Raw genomic sequence first — 19,115 nt, 5'->3', positions numbered from 1 at the left:
CCACGCGCGTGACGCCACCGTCCGCGCCCGGCGCTGCGCTCGCGCTTCCGGCCGGCACGGCGTGGGCGAGATGGGCCGTGCGCGTCCCCGTGCCGCCAGTGACCCCCGCGCCGTGAGTGATCCCCGAACTGCGAGCGAGCCGCGGGCCCCAAGTCACCCCCGGGGCCGCAGGCGATCCCGGAGGTCCGCTGCCCCGGAGAACGGCCCGGAGACCCTCGTCCCCGCTGCTTCGGAGAGCGAGGGGAAGCGGAGGCTGGGGCCGAGAGGGATTCGACGGCGGTGGGCACTGCCGTCCCCTCTTGTCGGAGCCCTCTCGGCGCTGCCCGGCCCCGCCATCCCGCGCCGAGGGGCCCGGGCGCTCCTCCGGCCTCGGTGTTGGTCGGAAGCGGCAGCGCCGTGTCGTTGTCCCGGCAGGTCCAGGGCACTGGCGGCAGCAGCGCAGTCAGCAAGTGCTCGGCGGCAGCGCGGGGCTATATCCAGGACCGGTTCCTGCGGCTTCTGGCGGGACGGCGGCGGCGGCGAGCGCCGCTTATCCACCGGTGAGGAGCGGGCGCTGCGCTGCCGAGCCCCGGTGCCCGCGGGGCGGTGAGGGGATCTCTGCCGCTAGGGCTGCGGTAGGGCCAGGATTGACAGGACAGGAGGAGGAATGGATTTAAGGTGAAAGAACGTAGGCTTAGGTTACATATTAGAAAGGAGTTTTTCCCTGTAAGAGTGGCGAGGCCCTGGCTCTCGGGTTGCCCAGAGAAGTTGTGGCTGCTTCATCCCTGGAATTGTCCAAGGCCAGGTTGAACGGGGCTTGGAGGAACCTGGTCTAGTAGGAGGTGTGCCTGCCCATGGCAGAGGGGTGGAACGAGATGAGCTTTAGGGTCCCTTCCACCACAAACCCCCATGCTCAGAGCTATCAGTTGTGCATGGCACAGCTTCTCAAACACATTTTGAGCAAAGTGCACAGAGCGGCAAGGTGCAGTGCACTGTCTCGCAGTAGTGTAACCTTGTTAGGCTGTTAGTATAAAGTTACGTGGCTTCTGGACCAAAACTGAATGCTTTGTCCTCAGTAAAATATGCCACCAGACTGGTTCCTAACTCCAGTGTTTAATGCTGATGAAAACTTCTTAATATTTGAAAACATACTAATAATGTAATAACATCAGCAGTTTTCTCATTAATTCTCCAGAATGTTACCGTTTCTGTAAGGTATTTGGTGGCTCTGGGAAGCAATGTCTTTTGAATCAGTGGTGTCTGACCAGGAGGTCTTCTCCAGAGCTGTGTAAGACACAAGAATGTTTCAATGTGTATTTGCAGAGGGTTCTAGGCTGATGTTGTTGTGAAATTTATATAATTCAAAGTGAATAGTTTAATGCAATTCAAATGACTGTGGATTGCCAAAGAAGTTTCATTCAGGGAAAAAAGTGGCATTCCAGTAGAAGCTTGCACCATATGAAGATGAGTGTGGCTCATCAGGAAACCTGCATTGACTTGTGACATAACATTGGAATGCCAAGCTGAATTTACAGGAAAGGTTGGGTATTGCATTTATCAATACTTCCATCAATTTTGGGACGTCTTGGACTATCATGTGAAAACTTTGTCCCTGTGAGGTGTGAAGATAGCATGCTTGTTAAAGGGGTGATAGGAGCTGGGATATAGCCAGGAGGATATATGATGAAACTAACTAAAAGAGAATGCTGAGGAACAAGAGGCATCAGTCCATGCCAGGGTAGGGAAATGGTAAATGCTTTCCTGGAGTTAGACCGACTTAGTTCCATTCATTCAAAAACCAGAGAATAGAATTCCTCTCCTGACTTTGCTTTTACTGCCTTTTTTGTTCCCTTCTCACTACATTAGCACACACTCATTCATTTTGTTGTTACGGCATCTGATTTGGGGCCAGGACTCAGGTATTGGCCATCTGCTTTGCAGGGGAGCATTCTCACTGTCTGGATTCATACATTGTAATTCAGCAAATATTTACTTATGCAAAACAGAGCAGGTCCAGCTAGGATATCTGCATGTTTTCTCTGGGTTATCCATAGTCTTGATGAGTAATACATACACTGAGTACAGGAGATCTGTATTCATTAGCAAGCTCTAAAGATGACAAAATCCTCTCCCAGTGCAGGTCTGTAAACAGGGGGTTTTTGGGTAGAAACGGAGAGAAAAAAATATTTTTTTTTTAAGTGGAAGTTGCTAGTGCTGGAGAAATCATGCTCGTGGACAATGATTACAGCTTAATTTCTTTCCACAGGGGTTATTACATCCGCGCCCGCGCTGTAGATCACTGTGTTCAGGACTTCCTGCTGAAGACACAAAGCCTACCTAGGACACAGGTGCATTTTCTCTGGGGCTACTGGCATGTCCCATTAAATGTGTGTAAAGTCTTCCTGACATCTGGGCAGTAACTTCTTAGTGCATCTGTTGGGATCCTTTCCCAGCAGGACACAGAAATCTGACTAGCAGTACTGTAGCTGTCCATGTGTCACTTTGGCAGAAGTGAGGGGGCACTCTGGGAGGGGGCAATATCCACATAAAATTCTTGTGCCTCTTGCAGGAAGTTGCCTGATTTTGTCACTCTACAGATAATATTTAATATTTTTCACACTTAGATGCTCAAGATGCTGCTAGAGTTGAGTATAACTTTTTCTGACACTTTCTCTGCAGATCCTGTCTTTAGGTGCTGGCTTTGATTCTTTATACTTCCGTTTGAAGGATATGGGTCTTCTGCATCATACTGTGGTATATGAGGTAGATTTCCCAAATGTGGCATGCCAAAAAGCTACTCTGATCAAAAGAATGAAAGAGTTATCAGCACTGGTGGGAGACACTGGAGAGGAAATATTAGGTATGATATTTATGGAAGATTTTTTTTGTACTGAGTGTTTAGAAGAAGTAAACATAGCTTAAGCCTTCAAAAAGTGAGAGACAATAGTAGGGGAACTGTGATGTTGTAGATGAAAAGTGTATTAATTTTATGAAAAATGTTGAAACCAATAATTTGTAAGCATTGAGAGATAATAAGAAGCCTGGATGGATTTGTCAGGAGCTGGTTATATCAAACCAACGTCAGGTTTTTTTAATACAGTTTCTGAAATCGTGTGTCCTATTTAGGCTCACTGGTGCAAAACTAGTGTAAAACTGTAGCATGTCCAGTGATAGATGATGAGGATGATGAAGTGATGGAGCAGATGATGTAAGAGGGCAGGCTGAGAGAACTGGGTTTGTTCAGCCTTGGGAGGGAGGTGGGTCTTACAGCAATCTTCAGCTACCCTTTGGGAGAGGGTAGAAAAAACAGAGCCACACTTTTATGGGAGGCATAAAGCAAATAGTCATGGGACAATGGTTACAAGTTGCAAAAAAGGAAATTCCAGTGATGTGTAATGAAAATGTTAGAGGCTACATGAGTAGTTAAAAATGGGAACAGGTTGCCTAGAAAGGTGATGGAATCTCCAGCCTTGGAGATAGTTAGAGCTTGACTGGAAAAAGCTTTGAGCAACCTGATATAGATGATTGCCGTGAGGAAGTATTTGGACAAGGCGACTTTTAAACATCCCTTTCAACCTAAATTATACAATTATTTATGGACTTGATGGGTAAGAAAGAAGGTTGGACTCTTAAGCATCTTCACTGTAATAAAACAGTAGTCATCATGTTTCCCTCTTTTTTTTTTTTTTGCCCTCCAAGGCAGGAAAAAATTAGCCTTGTGAAACTACTGCAGAGTATTGTACCAGCTGAGTGCTAAGGGGCAAAAGGAGAAATGTAAAGTATGTGGATCACTAGCGGTTTCTCCTGCATCTGTTTTCCTCCAGGATTTCTAGTAATGCTGTAGATGATATGCTGTAGAAGGTGAAATGTCATAAACCTGCAGGAAGCACGGGGACTTGGAATGAATGAGAGTAGGAGTTTGACAAAGTACACAAATGGTCTGGAAAACATGGAATGAAATGCAGTAGGGAAGTATGTAAGCCACAGTATTTAGATGGTATTAATCAATTTAAATACGGAGTTCCTGACTCCCAGGTCTTAGTGAGTAACTCCTCTTGAGCTTGTTCATTTTCTTCCTGAATCCATTCAGATTTTTAATATTGACAGAGTCGTGTGGCAAGGAATTCTGTTCATATCAAGCATATTCAAGTACTTAAAGGAAGATATATAGTTGGGAATACTCTTTTCTCTGTGTCCAGAGATCAGGAAGGGATAGATGGACAAGTTAGAAGAAATTAGAAGGGAACACTCCCATGGGCTTCTGAAAAGGGCCATTTTGCCTCCAGAAATGTATGCCTTTGAGAACAGCGTAGGTTAACTGTCCTCGGGACAGATACAGTTGTTGGGTTGCACTGGTACAGAGACAGAGTAGGTGGTTTCTAAAGGTACTTTACAGTTTGCTTTATTAATGATGTGGTTTTGGCTGAAAAGTCAACAGGCCATAGCTTATCCCATTCTGATGGAGTACAGGGGTATGATAATATTTGCAGATCATAAGCAGGAACTTACTTGTGAGGATGGTGATCTGTGAGTCAGGTCCTGGTGTTTGCCGAGAGCTAGCATGTGCAGTTTCAGGACTCAGTGCCGTTATACAGAAATGAAATCTCTTTAACGAACAAACCAGCCAAGCCTAAGAAACCTGAGAATGGTTTTCTGGTTGTGAGGGAAACCATTGAAATTCTATCAAAGCAGTAATGCTTTCTTAGCCTAAAGTGAAAGGTGAGAGCCCTTTAGGTTTGATTCTGAATTACAGTCATTCTAAAAACACTCTGAAAGTAAATACAATACAGTTTTGTTGTTATAGTAAGTGTAATAATTCTATGAGAAATCTGTAGGTGAAACTTGCATTAGGAATAATGGAGTTTTAGTCCTGCATTTAATGGATCATGTGGCACCATCATGTGGAACCATGGTTCATGTAGTGATGGGGTTTTTCTTGTACAGGTCCCAGAGAAGTATAGTTGATGGACGTAGCCTTGTGTGTGATTGCTTGTGGGTTTGATTGTCGTGTTTGTCCCTTTTGGTCTCAGTATTACAGCAGCACCATAGTGAGATTGTATCATTTTTGTCTCCCAGGAGCTGTTATGTTTTCTGGAGAGGATTATAAATTACTGGGAGCAGATTTATCAGAGCTGTCTGAGCTGGAGAGAGCCCTGGAGGAAGCAGGACTGGACAATGAAATCCCCACCCTCTTCATTGCAGAGGTGGTGCTCACCTACATGGAGAACACCAGGTTGGCTGGGTTCTCGTCTCTTACCCAGGTGGTAAAGGGAAAACAGGAAGCTTCTTTCTGAGTATGTGACTTTGGGCTGGGAGACCTGTTCTCTTGAAACTAAAGCCTCAGGAATTCTGTGGGTCCCAAATAGCTCTTTACATCATAATTATGATGATGTACTTGATATCCTAAAAGGAGGAAAAAAAAAATCTCAAATGAGCAATTTTAAAGTTCTTGTTCTTCTCATCTCCTGAATTGTCTGTGCAGGTGGAGAGACGTTCATGGGTCCCCAGCATGGCACTCTTCATTTGTGTACTGCCATTTGTCAGGATGCCTTAATAGCAGCTTTATGGTGGTGCAGGAAGATACACTGCATCTGTCGTGTGATGGGTGGACCCTCAATTTAATTTCTTATGCACAATCTCCCAACAGATCAGATGCCTTGATTCAGTGGGCAGCAGAGCATTTCCCTCAGGCATGCTTTCTGGTGTATGAGCAGGTGCACCCAGGGGACCCCTTTGGACGTGTCATGCAGCAGCATTTCAGCCAGCTGAACTCTGCACTTCACTCGCTGGCACAGTACCCTGACTGTGAGGCACAGCAGAGGCGCTTTCTGGGAAAGGTAAGCATGTGCAGCTCTAGGGTAGGCATGAAGCATGATTTACCTGAGGGAGACTGGAATACCAAGTGCTTGGTCACTTACAGACTGAAGCAAACAGGGCTGAGGCTGGCACTGCCTTTGCTGGTAGCATGACGTCGTTAGAAGGTTATTCCAACTGGCTTGCAGCCTACTGTCTCATACAGGATTAATGGGTTCCTCTGAGACTTTTGATTAAATAAGTTAAGTTTTTAAGAACTTTACAGATGAGAGATCTATTTTCACCAGTTTTTAGGCTGCTCTTGCTTCAGCTAGACAGTCGTAGTGGCTCTTGCAGGTGTATAATTTAGGGTCTTTGTTTTCTTTTGGGAAGTGAATTTCTGTCCTCCCAGAGGTAATAACTTTGAGGGATTTCTCTTTTAGGGGTGGACTGAGTGCAGTGTCATGGATATGAATGAGTTTTTCACCTGTTGTATTCCAGAAGACGAGCAGCAAAGAGTGCAGACTCTGGAGCCTTTTGATGAGTATGAGGTAACCTTCCTTTATTCTGAAGATCAGGGACTTGGCTTTGATATCATAAGGTATCTGCAATTTCTTGTGTTTGCAATTCTGTACAAAGCTGCTGAGGCAGAGGTGTTAATGGAGGCAGAAAGGACTTTGGATCAGCTGAGATAACACAGAGGCCACGGGGAGCTCCTGGTGAAGCAAGGAGCATGGGAAGGAGCAAGTAGCAATGGGAAGAATTTGGGGCAAGAAGCATGGGAAGAAGGCTCTCCTTGATCTTAGAAAAGCTGCATGTTCCTTCCTTCCTGTGAGCAGTCTCTCAAGGAGACAGTCTTGTCATAGCAAATTACCTGGTAGTATAAAAGAGGTTGTACATGCTAAAAGTTAATGTGGATTCAAGGGACAATTACTTTAATGAAAGAGAAATCCATTAAGGATTATTGAATACATAAAAGTACACCTGATGTCCTGTTCCTGACTGCAGTGGGTTGAGAACATCCCTGGGGAAAGCAGATGTGCTTGTCCTGCTCTTTTCTATTTCCCTAGACTAGTTTATAGTTTGTAATTGTTGGATACAGGTTACTAATTTCAGATTTTTTTTTGGTCTGACTGTGTACAGCCATTCCTGTATTAATGATTGAAACTCAACTATTACTCTGTTCTTTGCCATTTTTATGTTAACTGCTGGCAAAGTTTCTAACTATGTGAAGTCTAGAAGTGAAGATAAGTGCAAGATAGTGAGTAATGTTGAGCTGAATATGCTGTGGAATACTTCCTAAAAAGTTTCCCTTTTGATTTTATGGTTCTCTGTTTATAATTCTAGAAATCTTAATAGATGTAGTATGAAAACAATTTAATGTGGTTGAATTTATTTTGCCAATATGGTAAGATCTGCTCTGCTATATGAATGCCAAAGTGGTGACTGAAAGTGCTGGCAGATTTGCTAAGTGGTTCAGAAACATCTTCTAGAATTGTTGTAGATCAAGGCCGTTGCTCTTACAGTGGGAAGGTAAGGACTTGGTATTGTTTTCATGACAAAGGAGGCTAATGCGCGTGAGTCCAAGTTGGAAATGTGCACAGCAGTAATTGATGTGAGAGAGAGAGCTCTACAATTAGCCTTTGAGAGAAAGATTACATAAGATCCGGGTCTTACTGTAAAGAAGCTTGGTCAAATTAGGTAGGAAATGTAAAACAGACACCTGGTGCAGAGGGAGACTAATTTTTAGAATAATTTGCGTAGAGACTAATAGTGGATTCTGCCATTTTCAGTATTTATATTAATTTCTGGATGTGACTTTTCAAAATATGCTTTTCACTTCTAATATGGGTTGGGGCAATGAAGCTGATAACATGGGCTCTTGTGCCTTTTAAATTCATGTTTATGCTTGCTAGTCACATAGTTAGCTGAATATATCCCACCCCACGGGAATGAACACACTCAATTCCCTGATGTCCATTAACTCCACGGTGGACTCTCATTGCTGCTGGCTTCCTGTATGTACCTTTTGCTCATGTTTCTGCCTCAGAATGATTCCAAGGCCCGACTGAAAATTCTGTGTTATTGTCCAGCACAGACCATGTTGCACCTTTGAACATCTGTGATTTCTTTGGAATCACTTATATTCCATGAACTTCAAGAAACCTTAATCTCTCTGGCATAAAGCCCTCACTCTTTTTGTGATCAGAACTGTGAAGTCCAAAAGGAAGCTTATTTCAGAAAGAAAAACTTTGCCATGCAACATATAGTTAAGCTATGGGATGCTTGTTGGACATGTTAGAAATTTATGTGAGTTCAAAGAGCAACTGGATAGATTCATGGGTGGAAAATCCATCAAGGATTGTTCAGTACAAAGACACAGCTTCTTTCTTAGAAGATCCCCGAGCTGTAAATGTTTGAAGATTGGAGTGAGAAAGGTTTGTTTACATACCTGTTCTTTCTCTGATTCAGCTTTACACCTGTGATTTTGACCATTGCTGGAAATAGTGCTGGGCTGGGTTGGTCTTTGATTTGGTCACCCTGGCTGTTCTGAGATCCATACTACTGCTTGCTCTAAGATTTCGAGGGGTATTGGCTTTTGTTTGGTTCTTTCTTTCTTGGTTTGTTTGTTTGTTTATTTGTTTGTTTTTTCCTTTGGGCTTGCTACAGGAATGGCATCTGAAATGTTCTCATTATTTTGTGTTGGCTGCATCAAAGGGGATGGAACCTTCCTGGACTCCGTTGTTATCCAGTGTGACAGGTACACACCAAGTAGTTTTCACAGTATTCTTTTATCTCATGCAGGCTTCTCTGAGAGGTTTTAGGAGACAGTGAAACCCTGGAAGGGGCAGATGGGATGCTGCTGTCTGGTAGCTTTCTCCACTCTTCTAACAATGGTTCTGCTGAGCAAAGCAAGTCCAGGGCCACAGCCTAACGCTGCTGGTTCTGCTCACTTCCATTCTTTCAGTTTATTGAACCTCCCAGTCTGAACAGCTTGACATTTATTCATATGTGAGCCCCTCCAGTGCATGGCTGCAATGCCAGCCTACCCTGCTCCTCCACCTATTTTGGGATCTCCATTTTGAATTTATTCCTGCTTGCCTCTATACATGGCTCTTTGAGCCATTCTCTCCTTCTGGATCCCAAAAGGTTGTTCTGCTTTTTTTACTGCCCTGTCCAGCAGACCACTCAGGAGCCTGTCATGAAGCTGTGCTTTGCATTGTTATCCCTTGTGGGTGCAATTGTACCGGTAGTATTTCTGTTTCTGTAGTGCTTTTAAATCTGTATCTCACTTTTTTTAGATGGGAGAAAAGTGGTAAAGCTAAAAAAAAGCCAAGACCAAGACTGTTACCATGATAAAAAGGATTTGGTGGCAGCAGCAGTCCAAGAAATTCCTGCTTTTGACTGCTTGCTTCCTTTTTCAGGGAGGAAAGCAGAAGGTTATTTTTATATACTAGTTTTATATACTGGTCTTCACAGTGTAGCACCACAAGTAGTTCTAGCTTCAAGAGAGAGTTGAAATGTGTGTTCTAGGGAGCAAGAAAAGCATCTAGAAAGGGATAGGGCAGGATGTCATTCCTGAGGCCAACAAGGCCACTGAATCCATGTGTTGTATCTCAATTAGATTGGAAAATGTGGTAGAATTTAAGCTGAATGAATGTGGGTGTGGTTAAATGCACTGTGTGATTGTCACTCGTCCTTAAGTTAAATCCTTGAAGGGTCCTAAAGGCGTAGTATCTATCCTTTAAATTAAGAAAAAAGATCTGACATTTGCTTAATGGACTTTATTACAGTGAAGACACTTGAGAGACAGGAATAGTGTCTTTCTGCTGCTGTCTCTATAGTATTCAATACTGATAGCAAATGCCTTCAAAGTTTGGTAGATTGTCCATCCTCAGATATTTTTCACTGGGAATGAAAAAGGTATGTCTCTAACACCAATAAATGCCCCCAGTTATCCTCTCAGATAGACTTGGGTCCCTGTTCAAGAGAGTGCAAATACTAAATCTTCCAAAGAAATCATGGTAAGTATATTTTGTGACATGAAGAAACTCCTCCGTCTTTAAAAGATCAGTCTGTAAGAAGACATTTAAGCCCAAGGAGATGAAATTTCTCACTTCATCAAATGATAAATTAGGGTCTTGTCCAAAGCAACGTTCAAGACAGGCAATTTTTCTTAATATGGCATGTAAAGAATGGACTGCAAGCTACTTCTCCTTAACCTTGTCTTCTCTTACAAGACAAGAATAAAGCCCTTGATTAAAGCAATGAAGATGTGGATTCCTAACTGATTAAAAGAAAGAAATGTATACAATGTGTAGGTGAGCCAGAGTCCTGTGCTGAAAGTTTGTTTCGTGCCAAGGGATATAATATTTAGAGATAAGATAAATAAATAACTGGTAATACTCTCCTATAGGAAGACCATTGGAATTAACAGATTATTTACAGATTTTTCAGAATGAAGCATGAAATGACATTTCAGTGCTTTTGTGAAGGTAGAATCAAAATCTGGCAAGATACTTTAAAATCAGCTTCTAGGTGTTTGTCCTTCTGCTGTTCTTTGCTATTCATGTAGCCGAATACTGTCTTAATCAGACAAGTGCTCCTTTTGAAGGTACTGCAGTGATTCATGTCTTGCTGCAGCAGTTTAGGACACTGCACTCACTTGGCCAGTCTCAGAACTGCCAGGAGCTGAGTGAACAGAGTAGAAGTTACTGCTGGTAGAGTAGTAGTTTAAACCATTACAGCCTGATTTCTAGGGCATATCAGATTATCTGTGCACTGTCAATTTGCTTCTCAATTTTTTCTTCTTGAAAAGATGATGTGCTAATCTCTTACTTAAAATGTAGTCCTTGGTTTGTATTTGTGCATAAGTTCTTTGGTTCTCTTTGGCTTACAGTTCCTCGTCATGCTGGTCCTGTTGGGATGGCTGGGAGTGTCCCTGCAGCAGTATGTGCAGGGCTCTCAGGAATTCCTGGCCTGAGACGTTATGGTCACCACTCTCTTCTCATAAAACCCAACATGATTCTCACCACGGGAGGCTTTGGGGAGGAGTATGGACAGCACTGCCGCATGAGAAATTTCCATGTGCTCAGTAAGCATGCAGGCTACTGGAAAGCTGTCTGTGTGACACAGAATATTCCTGATAAAAGATGGGGTGAGTTCTCATACTGATTGCAAGTGAGAGGGGGATACCTTGGTGCTAAAAGTGAAAGGAAGTCTGATGAAGAAGTGATGTCATGGCACAGTGATGCTGGCAGTCACAGAGGTCGGAAGGTTCTGGTTGCTAGATGCTGGTCACCCTTTGGTCACCACAACTCTGTGCAGCACTCCAGGCTGGAGGCCGACTGACTAGAAAGCTGGAAAAGGAGCTGGGGGGGCTGGTTGACAGTGGCTTAACATGAGCCCAGGCGAGCAAAAAGGCAAGTGGCATGTGGCTGGTACCAGCCTAGGGTGGTCACAGGTCAAGGGCAGTGATTATCCCTCTCTTCTGGGTACTGCTGAGATGCCTGGAGTGCCACGTCCAGTTCTGGGCCTCTCACAGAAAGAGGAACATTGGAGTCATAGAATCATAGAATGGTTTGGGTTGGAAGGGATCTTAAAGATCATCTAGCTCCAACCCTCTGCCATGGGCAGGGACACTTTCCAGTAGACCAGGTTAATCAGAGCCCCATCCAGCCTGGTGTGGAACACTTCCACGAATGGGGCAGCCACAGCTTCTCTGGGCAACCTTTGTGAGGGCCCCACCACCTTCACAGAAAAGGATTTGTTCTCAATATCTCATCTAACGCTGCCCTCTGGCAGTGAGAAGCCATTCCCCCTTGTCCTGTCACTCCAGGCCCTTTTCCAAAATCCCTTTCCAGCTCTCTTGGAGCCTCTTTAGACACTGGAAGAGGCACTAAGTTCTCCCTGGAGCCTTCACTTCTCCATGCTGAACAGCCCAGACTCTGTCAGCCCGTCTCCAGAAGAGAGGGGCTTCAGCCCCGTGATCAACCTAGCACACTCTGAATTTGTTCCAACAGCTCTGTGTCTCTGTTATGCTGGGGGCACCAGACCTGGGTGCGGAACTCCAGATGGGGTCTCAGAAGAGCAGCATAGAGGGTGAGAGTCATCTTCTTCAGCCTGCTGGCTACACGTCTTTTGATGCAGCCTGGGACATGATTGACTTTCTGGCTGCAAGCAAATACTTCCAAGTCATACTGAACTTTCTGTCCACGAGCACCCCCATGTCCTTCTCCCCAGAGCTGCTTTTGATACATTCTCTGACCAGTCTGTATTTGTGCTGGGATTGCGCCAACCCAGGTACAGGACTTTGCCCTTGGTCCTGCTGAACTCCATGAGGTTGGCATGGTCCCACCTCTCCAGCCTGTCCAGGTGCCTCTGGATGCCTCTCCCTTTTCCTCCAGTGTGTGACCGCACCCCACAGCTCCTCATCATCAGCAAATGTGCTGGGGGTGCCCTTGATCCCGTGTCACCAACAAAGATGTAAAACAGTCCTTTTCCCTACAGAGACCTGAAGAACACCACTCATCACTGGTCTCCACTTAGACACATGAGCTGGTGACTGCGACTCTTTGAGTGAGACCATCCAGGCAATTCCTAATCCATTGAGTGGTCCATTTGTCAAATCCATGTCTCCAGTTTAGAGACTGGATGCTGGGCAGGACAGTGTCAAATGCTTTGCACGAGTCCAGGTAGATGACATCTTTTGCTCTTCCCTCATCCACCACTGCTGTAAGCCCATTGTAGTAGTGGATGAGGGAACTGCGGGGGCTGAGCCTGGAGAAAAAGAGGGTCACGGGGAAGCTTCTCACTCTTTACAACTCCCTGAAAGGAGGGTGTAGCCAGGTGGAGGTTGGCTTCTTCTCTCAGGAGACGAGGGATGGGGCAAGAGGAAATGACTTCAAGCTGTGCCAGGGAAGGCTTAGGTTGAATATTGAGAAAAATGTCTCCAAGAAAAGGGTTGTCAGTGCTTGGCACAGGCTGCCCAGGGTAGTGGTGATGTCCACATCCCTGGAAGGATGTAAAAGCCATGTGAAAGTTGCACTTAGGGACATGGTTTAGTTTTGACTTTGGCAGTGCTGGAGGAATGGCTGGACTTGATAATCTTAAGGGTCTTTTCCGACTTAAATTACTATAAATTTCTCAGAAAAAAAATCTGTGAACCATGACGTTTGTATCTCCACAGGTGAGAGGTTGTACCATACTGTGTCTTGTCTGTCGGACACTCTGGCCCTGGTGGTAGGAGGACGAACATCCCCATCGAGTGCAGGCTTGGGAATGCTGTGGCTAAAGTTCCCCAAAACCTGTAATACTTCAGACCCAGATCACATTGCTGTGGAGCCTGTAAGTCTGCAGCCTGCTGCTGAAGCAACAGCTTTGCGTTGGAGGCACAGTGTAACTGAAACAACATTCAAAGGTAAAAAGCATGGAAAGAGTGGAAACGGCTGTAGTTATGCAGGATCTTGCACTGTACCTTGTTGAACTTCATGAAGTTCATATTGACCACTTCTCAAGCCTGCCAGTAGGATAGAAATTAAGAGGCTTTGATATCTCTTCCTGACACTTGAAATGTAGTATTGTATTTTGTTATCTACATTATCCCCAGTGGCAAGTAAGATTGAAACCTACTGTAATCCATTGTGGAAGACTGATGCTTTGAGATCATCTATGGCTGAAGTTATTCATACTTGATCATACCAGAAATAAGTTTTACTCTCTCTGAAGGATATTTTTTGGGGAGCAGGATCCCTAGCTCTTTATCCAGAAGTGCTTCAGAAGAAATACTGCCTTTCGAGTAGCAATTGACAAATACTCAGTAGTTGTGAACAGCTCTAGAATCAGGTCCTGCAATAGCAAGCTGAAGGTTGGTGTAGTAAAAGATCCTGATTGTAAGGGGCAGAAACTTAAACAGTGGCATTCAGGAGCTGAAAGCTGTCCTTCCTAAGGTGTACCATTCCTGCAGCCAGCAGGGAGCTCTCCAAGGGGAGCAGAAGGGAATTGTTAAGCAGTTGTTAGTCTAGTCTGGAGCACACTGCCCATTTGTGCAGCAGTGTTGAATTAACACTGTACTGTAGTTTAGCATTCAGCCTTCCAGTCAGAATTTTGTACTAAAAAAGCAAATGCTAAGTGGGTAAATAAAATTTTATTACTATACATTGGGTTTTGTCTTTGTCAAACTGTATTGTTTCATCTTATTTTTGCCTTGATATTGCTTTGTAGCTAAAGAAAGTGACCAGCACTATGTGTTGTCTGCACAGTCCTGAATCAGTGAAAGTGTTCTGAATCAGTGAAAGGACAGGGCATAGTGCAATGAATGCATGTCCTTGACATCTACCCAAAGTACTATTGCACCCTTTTGGTCAGCTTCCCTTCTATGCAAACAGAAATTTTTGTTTTTGTGACATACCAGAATCTAACTTTGCTTACCACCTGACTGTGTGTTCCCATAGGTGAGCAGTACCTGTTTGTGTATGGTGGCCGCTCTGCTCTGGAGCCTGTGCTTGGGGATTGGTATTTCCTGCACACTCGAGAACTCTCCTACACTGTGGTAAGAATGTACTCCATGGTGATTAGAGTTGGAACTGACTTGTAAACGCCCAGCTTTTTAATGGAATACAGTCTTTACAGGATAGTGAAGGTTGGAGGGGACATCTGGAGGTCATCTAGTCCAGCACTGTTGCTTAAAACAGGTCTAAGGTAGAGCAGGTTGCTCAGTATATTGTCCAGGTGGGGTTATCTCCAAAGATGGAGATATCTCCACAATCTCTTTGGGCAATCTATTCCAGTGCTTGACCACCCTGATAGTACAATATGAGGGGGTTTTATGTTTAAGTGGATTTTTTTCTGTGTCAGTTTATGCCCATTGCCTCTTGTCCTGTTGCTGGATGATATTGAGAGCATACTGTCTCTGTCTTCTTTCACCTCTCCCATCATGGACTTGTCTAGCTGTATGCTGGACATTTTTGCAGAAGGATACTCTTAGAGACAGTATAAAAAGCTTTGCTAAAATCAAAACCACCTCCACATCTGCTGGTTTGCCTCAGTCAGATAGGTTGCTGCATGTTTCATAAAAGGCTGCTGAAGGTTGCTGCTGCTTTCATAAAAGGAAATTGAGTTAAAGAGGACTTACTCCCTCATGTGCTTACTGGCCATCAGCCTGATGTAACTATTTTACTACAACTCTTTGTGCCCAACCTTAGCACAATTATAGGGTGAGAGAGGCATAATTACAGGAGGTCACAAGCTAGACATGAGTAAGCAATATCCCACTCTTGTGGGAGGCCTACACTGTGTCTTCAGATATGTAACCAGAAATGTTATCTGTAAGACACAGGAATTGCTTTTATTTTCTTCAGTGTCCCTAATCTCAGCATAACTCCTGTAAAATACCAAAAGCTGATAGCTGAATAAGAGGTGGACAGGGTGCAGTACAGCTGTATAGAGGTACACAACAAGAGTGGCCAGGCCACATACCTAACGGGAAAGTTTTGAAGGACTTCTAACTATTGAATCTGGAGAAGATTCAAGATAGTAATAAATGTTCTAATGTCTAAAATACCACTGCAGAGAAGACAAAAATTGTTCTCCATTTTAACTTTCAGTAATACAGGGAATCAACTGGACACTAATGAAAGCTATTGGTTGTGAAGCTAGCTGAGTCTGCAGTAGTCTGCCTAAATTCTTGACACTGCAGACTTTTGGAAACTATTCTATGAACACTAACCAGATGATAACAGATATAGATTCTTTTATTCCAGGGGAAAGGTATGGACCAGGTGGCCTCCAAATTTTTCTCTACCACTTATTTGTTGTGATATTCCTTTAAATGCCTGATCTCACATATTTTCCTTTAGTGCTTGCACTAAAGGTTTTCTTTCTGGGTTTTAGTCCTACAGTTGAGGTTTTTATACTGCTCTGTGGTTTGAGCAACTAAACACCTCCTTTGCTGATCACTGTATTAGTCCATGTATTTGTAAACAAGCTTATAGTTCCCAGGTGTGTGTCTTGAGCAGAAAGCAGCATACAAGAATGCAGATAAAGTTACCTTTAATAAATGTGCAGAAATAAACCCTCTAAAGACTGATCATATTAAATGTACTGAGGGCCAGATAAATATTTGAGGTAGTATAAATGGTAGCACTTGTACTTAGCAGTCCCTAGAGGAATATGTGGACAAGTTTGAGTGTCAAAAAACCCAACGACACAGGAAAAGGTAGTTTAAATGCCTGGACATTAGCAGACACTTAGCTTGGCAAACTTCAGCCTTGGACTTGTGGTTTTTTAGATTGCTGTTGAGGGTCCAGTCCCAGAAAGCCGCCACTCTCACAGTGCCTGCAGCTGGGAAGGAGGAGTGCTGATCGCAGGAGGTCTGGGAGCAGCTGAGCAGCCCTTGGGTTCAGTTTTCCTTCTAAGAGAGCTTGAACATGGCTTTCAGTGGCAGACAATAGAGACACACCCTCCTCTTATCCCAAGGTAAGCAGAAGGCATTCATAATCTCTTTATATAGTTTGATTTGGAAGGGACCTCTTAAAGGCCAGCTAGTCCAACTTCCCTGCAATGAGTAAGGACATCTTCAACTAGACCGAGTTGCTTGGAGCATTCAGCAGAGAATTTTCAACCTGTCTCTACCAGCCTCCCTTGCTAATGGAGTTCAATCTCATTTTGAACTCACAGGTATTCACATACTGCACATGTGCATGATGGAAAGCTTCTGCTCGTTGGTGGGGTGTGGTTGCACGCATCCTCTGTGCCAGGCATCACTGTCATTGACTTAATGACTGGTCTCTGCTTGGACTATGTGATTAATGTGGTAAGTACTGAAATTTTTCTTTCAGGGTAAGCAGTGTCCTGTGAAGGAACGTGGTAACTTTATGTCGAGGTAGAATCTAATTCCAAAGTGCTGTTACCCACCACAGAGATGTTAATAGCAATAGCACATAGCAATGTTAAGAGAGAGAGAGAGAGATAGAATGTGCAGAAGACTGGAGCACATGCAGCTGCTCTGTTTCAGACAAGGGGCATAAGAACTGAAATGGGCACAAGCATAGTCACTTCAGGATGTCTGTGGAGGAAGGGAACAGATAAACCAGAGGCTAAGTTAGTGTTTATGGAGGTCTGTGGTACAATTTCATTGAGAACTTCTTGGTCGAAACTGCAGTGTGCTATAGCTGCTGCCTGAAATATGAGAAAAATCAGCACGGAAATACTGGAAACCAATTAAGTGTAAAAGCTTCCTGTGAGGGTGATTGAACACTGAACAGATTGCTCAGAGAGGCTGTTGTGTTTCCATTATTGGAGATATTTGGAACCTGACTGGGCAAAGTACTGAAAAGCCTGCTGCAATTAAGCCTGCTTTGAGCAGGGTGGTTGGACTGGATGGTGCTTGGAGGACCCTTCCAGCTTTAACTATTTGGTGATTTTCTTCTATGAATCACTGAAGAACAGTCATACAGGTGGTGTCACATAGCAGGATTTTGGCATACTCTGGGCAAAACTTGGTCTGCATCTGTGAGTAGCCCTCATCTCTGATAATACTGCCTGGAGTAAAAGACATAGATCTGTTGGAGTAAATCCATAGAAGGGCCACGAAGATCATCAGAGGGCTGGAGTTGATCTCCTGTGAGGATACGCTGAAAGAGTTGGGGTTGTTCAGCCTGAAGAGAGAGAGAGAGAGAGGGGACTCTGGGGAGACCTTAGAGCCCATTCCAGTACTTAAAGGGGACTTAAAAGAAAGATGGGGAGAGACCTTTTATCAGGGCCTGTAGTCACAGGACAAGGGGTGATGGGGTTTTCCTCTAGAGGATAGTATCTTCAAACTAGGTGTATAGAAGAATTTTTTTTATGAAGAGTATGGTGAGCCAGAGAAGCTGTGGCTGCCCCATCCCTGAAATGTTCAAGGCCAGGTTAGATGGGGCTTGGAGCAACCTGGTCTTGTAGAAGGTGTCTCTGCCCAGTGCAGGGGGGTGGAACAAGGTGACCTTTTTTAAGGTCCTTCCATCCCAAACCATTCTGTGATTCTATAAGAACATTTCTCTTGCACGACAAATTTTTATTTATCTTTTATCTAAAGAAGAAATTTTCCTTTAATAACTGTGCATATGGAACCTGTCCTTGGTGAAAATGTCCTTGGTGAAATGTCCTTGGTGACCCTTCACCCTTGTGAAGGGTCAGTTTTTTATAATTGACAGCATGTGTGCATCTGGTTGCCCTAGCAGCATTTTGTTGAGGGTATAAAGCATGAAACATGCTTAAATGTAGGTTAGTTTTCAGTTATTGTCTGTAGCAGAAATTGTAACTGGCCTCATACCCTTTACATAAAATAGGCTGTCCTTGTTGGACAGCAGTGAGGATGGGTACAGTGGTAATAAAGTTGTATCTAAAAGAATGTAACTTTTTTGTTTACATTGAATAAGGGGATGCAGATGAATTGGTAGCTGCCTTTGCTTATGAGGTGTTTGCTTTGACTGAGGTGAAACTCCAGGATTTTGAACCTACTAGTTACATAGGGAGGCTCTGGAACTGCTTGCCACAGGCCATGAATGCCAAAGGTTTACAGTGAATCAAAAAGTGACTGGCTACTTTCTTGGGAGGAAAAGCATTAAGGTTCAGGGAGTACTAAGATTTTTTTCTCATTAAAAAATAAGTGAACTGCAAGTTGGTGGGTGGGTGTAGTAGAGGAGTACACCTCAGGGGTTACTTGTTCCTGTATTCTCAAACTGTCTGTTTTTGCCCACATTCATGAGTGGTACGGTGGACTGTGAGAAGTCCTGTATGTTCAAAATCTCCTTTCCTTTTTCAGGAGCATCTGGAGTGGCCGTTAATGCTACATAATCATAGCAGTGTCTTTCTGCCAGATGAGAAGGAGTTGTTGGTTGTTGGTGGTGGTGGAAACTGCTTCTCCTTTGGGACACACTTGAACCCACAGCCTGTCTTGCTGAGCCTCAGCAGCATCCTGATCAGCCACTGAGTGGGACCAAGCAGGGCTGAACCATGGTACTGCACTGTGAGGTGACATCTATTCACTCTAGGTCCAAAAACAGCACAATGTTTCCACAAAGGTCTTTTATGTGATTTATATGTGATTCCATTGTGAGTGTCTGACTGACTGCACATTGGTCATTGGGTGAAGAGAAATTGTTAACATTTACTTTTTTTTTCTCTGTTTCTTTTTTCTCATCCAATATTTGTGGAATTTATTTCTATTTATTAAATTATTCCACCTTATGAGTTTCTTTCTCACTTTTTTCCTTACTGAATTGCCAGCTGGGGTTAAAGCACAAGACCCTTCCCCAGCTCCATTGCCCTTCTCTGGACACACTCCAGCACCTCTATGTCTTTAC

General features: G+C 44.0%; 1 protein-coding gene across 1 annotated transcript; it reads left to right on the top strand.

The window, feature by feature from the left end:
* Positions 1-3: 3 nt before the first annotated feature.
* LCMT2 (leucine carboxyl methyltransferase 2) lies at positions 4-18,999 on the top strand. Its single transcript, XM_085064505.1, has 14 exons — positions 4-112; positions 415-539; positions 2,246-2,327; positions 2,659-2,839; positions 5,056-5,212; positions 5,627-5,816; positions 6,216-6,323; positions 8,443-8,533; positions 10,673-10,930; positions 12,962-13,192; positions 14,226-14,323; positions 16,061-16,248; positions 16,450-16,585; positions 18,575-18,999. Exons 1-14 carry the CDS (start codon positions 71-73, stop codon positions 18,740-18,742), a joined length of 2,055 nt encoding a protein of 684 aa, XP_084920631.1. The 5' UTR covers positions 4-70; the 3' UTR covers positions 18,743-18,999.
* Positions 19,000-19,115: the final 116 nt, after the last annotated feature.

This window comes from Lichenostomus cassidix, chromosome 1, assembly GCF_008360975.1.
Source record: "Lichenostomus cassidix isolate B80296 chromosome 1, HeHo_3.0, whole genome shotgun sequence".
In the NCBI taxonomy this organism is placed as follows: Eukaryota; Metazoa; Chordata; class Aves; order Passeriformes; family Meliphagidae; genus Lichenostomus; species Lichenostomus cassidix.
Note: the sequence above shows the minus strand (reverse complement) of the source record. Positions and strands in the feature narration are given on the sequence as shown.